General features: G+C 38.4%; 1 protein-coding gene across 2 annotated transcripts; it reads left to right on the forward strand.

Moving 5' to 3' along the window:
• Positions 1–2,004: 2,004 nt before the first annotated feature.
• LOC128871557 (ATP-binding cassette sub-family B member 6) lies at positions 2,005–8,457 on the forward strand. 2 transcript variants are annotated; one of them, XM_054113406.1, is made up of 9 exons: positions 2,005–2,257; positions 2,324–2,424; positions 3,246–3,581; positions 3,649–3,848; positions 5,815–6,131; positions 6,205–6,609; positions 6,694–6,869; positions 6,935–7,484; positions 7,562–8,457. In XM_054113406.1, exons 3-9 carry the CDS (start codon positions 3,285–3,287, stop codon positions 8,158–8,160), a joined length of 2,544 nt encoding a protein of 847 aa, XP_053969381.1. In that variant the 5' UTR covers positions 2,005–2,257; positions 2,324–2,424; positions 3,246–3,284; the 3' UTR covers positions 8,161–8,457. The 2 variants fall into 2 exon arrangements, with proteins under 2 accessions (XP_053969381.1, XP_053969382.1); XM_054113407.1 differs by lacking the exon at positions 2,324–2,424.
• Positions 8,458–10,988: the final 2,531 nt, after the last annotated feature.

Consider the following 10,988-nt stretch of genomic DNA (forward strand, 5'->3'; position numbering starts at 1 on the left):
GTCCTTTAAAAGCCGTTTTTCAAAATGAACTGGATTATAAATTGCTATGAAAACAGGTTAGAGTTTCGCATGCTAATCAATCCATTGACGCAATTTGGAAGTAAGGGAAGAAGAGGCATAAGGTTTCCCCTTTCTGAAAAAAAGTAAAAAGGCCGATGTGAACCATAGAATAATTTTATGTTATTTTATAAATCGTACTTAATTATTTATATTTTTAATTTAATTATTCCCGTGGATTTGTTACATATTAGCTACTCTTTAATCTACTCCTCAGAAAGTATTTAACTGACGTTGGATTTGAATGTATCCAGTTTTACAAGTCATTCCTTAAGATGGGCCATTTCTTTTTCCAATGAATATATGATATTAATCGAAATTCGTTTAAATAAAACTACACTTTACACTTCATTTGCTTGAAAACATCACTAGACAACATCGCCATCTTCTGATCCAAAACAAACTTAACGCCCTCTTTTGCCAACGTTTTATGGCACAGCAACAGTATTGCCTGGTAACTCTTTTCGCTAAACTTTTCATTTCTATACTTTCGAGTACGTTTTCTTTAAAATTTGGTCTGAAATAAAAAGTAGCTTTTCCGAGAGGGCATTACGGATTTACTTACATCACCTTTCAATATTGCTTCATTAATCAAAACGACTTCAACGATGAGATATCAACACAAAGCTTTTAAAATGATTTCCTGTTCCGTTGGTTTAGCAATACACAGACAGGAACTCAACTTAACGAAACTGCTGCAAGCACAGGGTGGTACACAAGAAATATATTAGAGGTCTTCACACCAAGCTCGTTGCTTCGGTACTTGGCAGTTGTCGTTTTCTAAGTTTTTTTTTAATTCAAAACGCCTAAACGCCAAGTAAGAAAGCGCTGCGGTAGCCAGCTTGATAATTCTGATCGGTGGTTGGAATTATAACAATCAGCTGTTTTACAATTGACATTTGATTACCAGGCGTGAAGTGGAACTTTAAACTATAAAATTGAGGAAAAAAGTAAGTAATTTTTTTGCACGCAAAAATTTGATATAAGATGGATATTCTCTTTCAGTGGATGAAACGAAACTAATTAGCAAGCACTAGAAGCGCCAAAAACCACAAAAAGTCGAATGCCAAATTTCTTTGCCTAAAAATATCGAAACTGAAGTACGTATTATAGCGAAGTAAAAAATTTCACGATCCGACTGGCACCAAGCGGATGAGATACCAAAACAAAAACATGAATTCGCCTTGACACTAGATATAGCTCCTGGTACCGCTCAAGCATGCATGTTCTGCGGCTTATATGTGTGCGTGTCGGGTGCTTGACGCTAATATCTAAAATTTTTCATTTTCATCATGCAAAAGCCGACAACAAGTATGTGTGACACGAAGCAACAAGTCACCCAACACGCACACATATAAGCCTGCTGGACATACATGCTTGAGCGTGACCAGGGGCTAATAGCGAGACAGAACTCACCAGAAGATACGAGTTGCCAAATCTAGAAATTACGATAATTATTAAGCCCACGCAAGGCGAATAGAGTATCATAAGTGGCGCCTTCCCAAACAATTACTTTATGTTTCACCATTTCGACAATTACGCCGCAAGAAAGTATGTGTGTGCATGTAATTTATTGAGTTTGGTAGTTTCTATTTCCTGCATTGCTTACGCTTCCTTTTCACAAACAAGTAATTTCATTCCTTTTGTTTGTATATTCTTCAGCGTTGACGTCGCAGCAAATTCGAAAAACGCAATATTGTATGCTATCATTATTTTTTACATGTAAAATTCGTCAAAAATCCACGGAGTATATATTTATCGAACCAGTACGGAATGAAGTAGAATTTGGGTTATGTAATTTAAAAAATGTAGCAAAAACTGCATGTATGTATATATAAAATGTTTAAAAGCTGTTTTCCGGATATTTCAAATATGTCAACTAAATATTAATCAGATCTATCGATTTTTAGTTTTACTGTGCAGTTTCCCATCTCTATTAGCAATGTTTTTGCCATTGACTGTTGGTCAGCTGTGCAATAATTAAAGCAACCGCATTTTTGTTGTGTGAGAGAAATTTAATTTTCTCCGATTAAAAATTAAAAAAATAAATATTATTTTAATTTAAAGCAGCGGATAGTGAAGTGCATTATAGCCAGTGAAATAATACTAAGTTTATAGCCCGTAGAGGGCAAATAGCGCAAGAGTAGAGCACCATTAAAAATTGAAAGTCATCCCCAAGAAGAAAGACTCAAAATTAAAAGTGCGTAAATACCAAAATTGCATAATTATACGGCCTCAGTAGCATTTATTTAAATTTCGATTTCAGCGCTTTCCGCAAAGAGAAAAAAGTAAAGGCATACAAAACTTTAGTCAGGCAGCAGTTCCATGTATGTGAACAAGTGAAATAACGAAAAATAATATACGCAGGTATGTGCATGGTGTTTTTATTGTTAACAAAACAAAACACAGCCAAACATCAGTCGCATTGGTCAAAAACATTATATTATATATTATATAAAACACCAAACATATATAAAACAAATGCAAATGCGGGAACAAACAGTGATATGTTTCTACATTGATATTTTGTTCCCTAAAAGCAGAGGTTAACAATTGATTGCTTGTTGCCAGTTCTATTATTGGGTATAGTTTTCTGTTTTAATTGGCACGCGTGTGTAAATTAAACGCGAGTTAGATGTCAATCAGTGTTTTGAATTTAAAGTATCAAATATATGTGCGTGTATCTGTGTGCACAATTTAATTTCCCCGTAAATCTAAGAAATAAATTCTATTCCCTGATAGTTTTTCCAGCACAAACATTTGCTTCCCTCTTCCTGATAGGTGCTGACATAGTAATAGTACTCACAAAAATAATAGTGATAATGTAACGCGTTGGTGCGGGTGCATACGCCCCCGGTATAGCATCAAAAAAATATATTTAAACTTTTTCCAACGCTCTAATTAAGTTGTAATTTTACACTTCGTTGATTTCGCAATGATTCACACGATACACCAGCAGTGTAGCGCTTATCAATCTAACACTCGTCAAAGCTTTAATTCACCACTCAGCAACATTGATATGAATGCATGTGAAATTATTAGGTATTAAAGAAACGAAAACTACACAGGCTCACAGCAGTGGCCGGGTGCAAAATTGATAAACCCGCAATCGCCTACAAAAACCTATTCTATTATATCTCGTATTTATTGCACCATATTTGCTAATTACTATTATTTTACTCTTACAGAATTTCTTGAACGCTGCAGCAAACGAGAACACCATCAAAATGCTCTACTGTCCGCCGAATGTTACGTTTTCCCAAGTTTGGATTAACAATGGTATTTCGCATTGTTTCATGGATACGGTCGGCAATGCAGTAGCAAGTGGTTTCATCCTACTCTTGGGCACAGTACAGCTATTAATGTATCGCAAATATGCCACACGCAATGATCCCACACATATCACCAAATCGCGTCTTTACGCCTTACAACTCTTCCTACTGTTCTTCTTTCCCATGTTGGCATTGCTTCGATTTTTCTTGAATGCGCGCATCTATAATGATCATGCGGTTTATGGTTATATGGTGAGTGTTGTGAAGTTGTTGTTATGTCTTTGCTTACATTAATTTATTTGATCTCTTGTTTTTTTAGATACTGTCAACGGTGTTAATTTGTATATCCTATCCCTTTTCTATTTGCATTATTTTAAAAGAGCGCTTCTATCAATTGCCATCGCTACCAACTCGTGGCCATGGTCTCATTTTATTGCTGTTCTGGACTTTGGGATTTATCAATGAATCATTGGCGTTTATAAATTTGAGACATGAAGACTGGTGGTTCTCACTAAAAACGTTAGTATATGGAAACTTTATTATATTTTTCGTAGATAACTACTTAAAAAAAAGATTTATAGTAATGCAGTAGTACACAGAATAATGTAGTTAGAATAATGAACACTTCCCGAAGGAGTGGAATGAAGGCATAATCGTTAAGATCCAAAAAAAGATGTACTCGCTGCTGTGGCAAAAATCATAGCAAGAGTGATCCTTGTACGAGTAAAAACGGCTTTATACGTTTCCGTATGTGCACATTAATACGCTACGAATTATCATCGAGCAGAGTGCGAAATATGACACAAACTTGCATGTTGTATTTATAGATTTTATGAAAGCGTTAAGCGGGACTTCAATTGGGTTCCCACTACAGTCGGTTCTACGTAACCGGAACGACCCGGATTTATATCCGGCCAAGGACTGTCACTTCAGCAGCATTCCTCGTATATGCACGAGGAATGTTTATCCTGCTACAACAACAGCAACAACAATTTCATTTGGGCGGTTTTAGGAGGAAGAAATGTGTCTGATGAAATTATATCTTTAACACGGGCAACATACGAAAATGCTTAACGCCGCGTGCTACATAAAAATAAACTGTCTGACCCGTTTGATATACAAAGCGCCGTTCGCCAAGGATGTACCCTATGACCTATGCTGTTCTTGTTTGTTATTGGTGATGTCTTGGAAGTTGTCCTGCTACCGCATCGAAACTGCGGATTGAGATGGGGCAATTTTACGTTTCCACGACAGTCGGTTCTACGTTACCGAAACCAATCGGATTTATATCAGGCCAAAGAGTGTCACTCCAGCATTATTCCCGGTATGTAAATATGGAGAATGCTTATGCTGCTACAACAACAACAAAATACCAGAATTGAACAGTATGGTTGAATCACTAGACAAAAATGCTATAACTGCAGACTTAAAAATTAATTGCAGTAACACAAACATTTTAAGTTTGTCTGGCAACTCAACTGCAACTGTAAATATTTCGGGTGAACCAGAGGCATGTGTTAAGCAATTTCCATTGGTAGCCGGATAACAGCTTTTGGTGGTACGAATGAAGATGTCAAAGATGGTAAGGCTGGAGCCGCAGTAACAACATCAGCGTTCACTCAAAAATGAGATTTTCAAAATCCAACCCTCCATTACTACGAGCCTTCAGGTTTTTATAAATCACTGCCCGAGGAATATCTTCCGCATTTTAGGCCCAAAACAATTTCGAACTTAGATCGACTGAAAAAGGCGCAAATGGAGCCAGTCGAAATGCTCATAAAACGCCAAAAATGGAGACGGATTGGGCACAATGTTGATCGCAAGCCTGGTAGACCAAGGGAAACTTGGAGGCAAACAGTTGAAAGGGAAGCTGGAAATATTGGAAAGAGCTGGAACCAATTGAAGTGCATTGCCAAAAATCGCACAAGATGGCGCGCAGGCGTGGTTAATGTCCTATGTCCCACGAGGGATTGAGGATCTGAAGAAGAAGAAGAAGAAAGTAGTAGGCAATGCTTAATTTTATCTTCGCAGAATTATAATTATAATAAGTACTTTTTTTTTAATATTCAACTTAAATAAGCGATAGGCTATGGTGATGTACATTCTGTCAAAAAAATATCGGGAATTGTTCATTTAAAAAGCGCTGGACTGTTGGTATAACTGTTTTCTATAGTGTCGCAGAGTTTGAGCGTGATGTGTCAATTAGCTTGGCATTTAATTATATCAGGCAACCGCAGGTGCTCTGCGATTTTCAGTATGGATAAAAATCCTACAAATCTAATGTGTCACCGGTCCTACGCTTTACTGCCTGAATTACCATAAATTTTTGCACGAAAAGAGTTTCTATGCATAGACATTTCGCTATACCTGTAACGTTTATTTTCATTTCACTTTCTCTGGTTACAATGTTTTTTAGCATATTTTTCATCCATTCCTCTAGTCAATTATTTCATGCTAATGCTTTATCTTTTTTTTAATTTCACAGCAATAAAGATCAAATTGAAATGGGCCTCTTCGTTACACGCTTCATTACCTCGCTGCTGATCTTCATACTGGGCCTTAAGGCACCTGGCATTATGCGCCCTTATGTGCAACTCGATGAACCAGCCAATAATGAGAACACCAACAATGTCCCACAAGGCTCCACTTTTCGCAATGCTTTCAGAAAATTGGGCAAATTATTTCCGTATTTGTGGCCAAAGAAGGATGGCTTACTACAGTTAACCGTTATTGTCTGCATACTGTTGGTAATATCTGGGCGTGTTATCAAGCTGTTTTTGCCAATTTACCGCAAAAAGTTAGGTAGGCGCAATAATGCTTAACGCCTGCTAAGCTGTCCATTGTAATTAATTCTTCTTGATTTAATTCGTTCTAGTCGACAGTCTCACCATACCGCCCATACTCTTTCGTTGGGACTTCGTGCTCATCTATGTGGCCTTGTCTTTTGTCCAAGGTGGCGGCACAGGCACTATGGGGCTCTTCAATAACTTGCGCTCCTTCTTGTGGATACGCGTGCAACAGTATACAACTCGGGAAATTGAAGTAGATTTATTTAATCATTTGCATCAGCTCTCGTTGCGCTGGCATCTACAACGCAAAACAGGCGAAGTGTTGCGTGTTATGGATCGTGGCACGGACTCCATTAATAATTTGCTAAACTACATCATATTCTCCATTGCACCTACAATTATCGATTTGCTGGTGGCTGTGATTTACTTCATTTATGCCTTCAATTGGTGGTTCGGGCTGATTGTGTTCCTCACCATGTTCCTGTATATTTGTAAGTGATGTGATGATGTATAAAGATCTAATGGGACGTAAGCTATAGCGAGCGAGTATTTTACATACATAAATCTCCTTTCAGTGGCCACCATTCTGGTTACCGAGTGGCGTACACAATACCAACGTCGCATGAATTTAGCCGATAATGAGCAGCGTGCACGCAGCGTTGACTCTCTGTTAAATTTTGAAACTGTAAAATACTATGGTGCTGAGCAGTATGAAGTAGAAAAATATCGTCAGGCCATTTTAAAATATCAGGTATCTAAACTTCATTGCGTTTTTGTGCCATTAACCTGATTCCATTTAAAAACTTTTTTATGCAGAAAGAAGAATTTCTCTCAATGTTCACACTCAACTTATTGAATACGTCGCAAAACATCATACTCTGCCTTGGGTTACTTTGTGGATCAATGCTTTGTGTCTATCTTGTCGTACATCATCAAACACTCACTGTTGGTGATTTTGTGCTATTCTTTACCTATCTAATGGATCTGTATATGCCGCTCAATTGGTTTGGTACCTACTACCGAGCCATACAAAAGAACTTCGTCGATATGGAAAATATGTTCGATCTGCTAAAAGAGGATCAAGAAGTGTTTGATGCGCCTGGAGCTGCGCCGCTAATAACCGCTGGTGCAGGCATTGAGTTCGCTAATGTTACATTTGGCTATACTCCAGAAAAGATTGTATTGCACAATGTGAGCTTTATTGTGCCCCCTGGTAAAACCGTTGCTATTGTTGGGCCATCTGGTGCAGGCAAGAGTACTATCGTGCGCTTACTTTTCCGTTTCTACGACGTGCAATCAGGTGCCGTGTTAATCGATGGCCAGAATATAAAGTTAGTACAGCAGCAAAGTTTGAGAAAGGCAATAGGTAAATTCAGTCAAATGCAGTACTTACTTACATCTCCATGTTATATTTATTAAAATATTTTTTGCTTTACTAAACAGGCGTAGTACCGCAGGACACAGTTCTCTTCAACAACACCATTTACTACAACATCGAGTATGGCAAAATTGGTGCACGTGCCGATGAAGTATACGAGGCCGCACGCTTAGCCGATATTCACGATCGCATTCTAAGCTTCCCCGAGCGCTATGAAACAAAGGTGGGCGAACGCGGTTTACGCCTGAGTGGTGGTGAAAAACAACGTGTCGCTATAGCGCGCACATTGCTCAAAGCGCCGGTGCTGGTGTTGCTCGATGAAGCCACATCAGCGCTTGACACAAATACTGAACGCAATATTCAATCGGCTCTATCGCGTGTTTGCGCCAATCGCACGACAATTATGATTGCGCATCGTCTCTCCACAATTATAAATGCCGATGAAATACTCGTGCTGAAGGATGGCAGCATTGCAGAGCGTGGACGACATGAAGAACTTTTGCAACGCAAGGATGGCGTCTATGCTGAGATGTGGATGCAACAGCTCAAGAACTTGGAGAGTGACAAGGAAAACGAGAGTGCGCCCGTTAAACCCGCGCCGGATGGTAGTGGAAGTAGCGGCGCTTTATTACGCGCCGGACATGCGCATGGAGGTGCTCGTTGAAGTCGTTATGCAAGAAAAAAAATTAGCAAGTGCTTATGCTCATACAATTATGGACTTTATATGTATAAGAATTTAATTCTCGGCTGACATGCGAAAGACGCAAAATTATAATTTAGAAATTTACTTGTACTTGTATGCTTACCAAGCGTAACCGTAAATGCTATGTTTGTAAAACTGTTGGATGAATGGTGTAATGGTATGTTATTGAACTGTATGTGCAGATTGTGGTTTGTACTATGGAACATTTTAGAGATATGTATTAGAATTCTACTTTATAAAAATAAAACACTTATAAAAAAGGAGCTACATTTTTTTTTATTTTGAGAGTTTATTTGATACTGCAAGCCTTTACAGAAATTGTAGGAAAAAACGCACCAATATCAATAAAAATGAGTGGCAGTTGCGGCCGCCGTAGCCGAATGAATTTGGTGCGTGACTGCAATTCTGAGAACGTAGTTTCGAATCTCAGTGAAACACCAAAATGAAGAAAAAGTTTTTTCTAATAGCGGTCGCCCCTCGGCAGGCAATGGCAAACCTCCGAGTGAATTTCTGCCGTGAAAAAGCTCCTCATAAAAATGATCTGGCATTCGGAGTCGGCTTAAAACTGTAGATCTCTCCATTTGTGGAACAACATCAAGACCTGAAACCGACTACTTTCGTAACCGGCAGCGAATCGTAATTTGGGTATGTCAAAGCTAACATACACCAATATAAGAAAACCGAATAAAAATTGTAAAATTTGGTTTCTTTTCAATTTGATTTTTTTTTTCAAATTGTATTAAATAATAAAGGTATTGCTGCAGAATGAACTAGACTTTAAGAAAACATGAAACAAAAATTAAATACAAAGAAAAAAGTTAAAACTTGGTTTCGTCGCACTCCTATTATTTTAAGCACAGGTGTATGTGAATAAAAGTTTCGATGTTTTTTTTTATCGGCACGACTTTCCTGTAAAGTACTTAAGAAAGTACCGTATTGTGCTTTACATTGTCAATCGGTCTGTTCATGAAACAAATAATTTGTAACAATTGTTACAAACTATCAAGTTTTGGTCGTTCCCTCGCGACAGTCGGTTCTACGTTACCGGAACGACCCGGATTTACTATATATCCGACCAAGGACTCCCGTACATTTATGGCGAATGTTTTGCTGCTACAGCAACAGCAACAGCATCAAGTTTTGGTGTTTGTGTATCCAAAAAACTTGCGAAGTAGGGGAAGTTAGTGACATTTCATTTTGAGGGAAAGTTGCAAATTTTTACTGTATAATGTTTGCTTGTAAGAATTTGCAAGTGAGAAAAACAGCTGATCGCAAAATAAAAATAAACACGAATTAAAATTTACAAATTGAGTCAAAATTCTAAATTTAAATAAAAATGGTGATTGAAATGCAGAACATAAGAAAATATATTTTAGTTAAAATGCATAGTTTATTTGAAGTCGTATACTGAATAGGAATCGGCCAATGATATAGAAGTATGTACTTCTGAACCACAGCCTCCAGCCACAGTTGGTGCAGTTTCCGAAATACAAATCGAAAACGTTGAAGGTATCTTTTTTGTTTTATGCTTCTACTTCTTGGTTATTAACCGCTTTGGCAATATATTATGTGTATGTATTGTATATACATACATACATGAATAGACGGAAGCAAGGAAAATACAGGGTTTGATGGAAAAGTAATGAGCCTTCCCGCGCGGAGCGTCTGCCAAGCGATCAACCGAATCGGCTGGTGGCGGAAAATGATCGTTGGACCTTTCCCTTCCACTAAAAATCGGTCCCAGTTCGCTGACAATCGCTACTCGATCAAATTTGGCATCGTCCACAAGGAATTTGTACCTCCAGAAAGCAATGTAAACGCGGCATTTAACAAAGAAATGCTCCTTCGGTGGAAAACCGGGTCGCCGGGTTCGGCTCGACCTTGTCAACAATTGGAGCCTTCATCATGACACTGCACACACCGCTTTCCTCTGCACCTCTGCATTGGCCGAGATGGGGGTTCCGGTGCTTCCCCACTCTCCCTACAGCCCAGACCTGTCCCCTCCGGACTTCTTCTTGTTCCCGCGCCTGAAAAGAAAGCTGAAGGGGAGGCGTTTCGACTCCATGGAGGCGATCCAGAAAACTGTGACAGCCGAATTGAACCCTGTATGAAGAAAGCTCTGATTACCACAATATCATTAGACTTATTTCTCTGGGTAAAAAGTAAAATGAAGAACGAAATAATGCGTCTTCAAGCGATATGCTGCCAAAAAGTCCTGGAAAATTTTGATATGCGCATCATGTGTTGCCAGAGGAATTGTGGTGGGTATTTAACGGATATTATTATATGTATATATATTTTATTTTATAAAAATTATTTATAAGTAAAAATAAAAATAAAAAAATATGTGAGACAACTTTTGTTATATTTTATTTAGAAAAGAAAATAGACGGACTCATTGAAGCACCCTGTGCCTACGCGTAGCGTATCGCATGGCCCGCATACGCATACATATACATGTGAATGTTTTCCTACGATGAGGATTGCTAACTCACATGCGAATAAATACATGTGTACATATGCAACAGCACAATTGTCCGTCCACAAAACAACTCATCGTCGTCATGCCGGCTAGCAAGCGCAATGACGTCCATTCGTTACTCAAGTACAACAAGTGATCTTTCCAATCTGCGTGTTCGCCAAAATCATCTATGAAGTTCATGAGTACCGATATGCGAGTTAATGTGTACATACATTCGTTTATGCTCGTATGCTTCAGACAGTTGTGAACCTAAAAATCCGGACTGGCATTAAGGGGTTATATGTAGGATATAGACTCTAGAAGTATG

This window comes from Anastrepha ludens, chromosome 2 (genome assembly GCF_028408465.1).
Source record: "Anastrepha ludens isolate Willacy chromosome 2, idAnaLude1.1, whole genome shotgun sequence".
NCBI classification, from domain to species: Eukaryota; Metazoa; Arthropoda; class Insecta; order Diptera; family Tephritidae; genus Anastrepha; species Anastrepha ludens.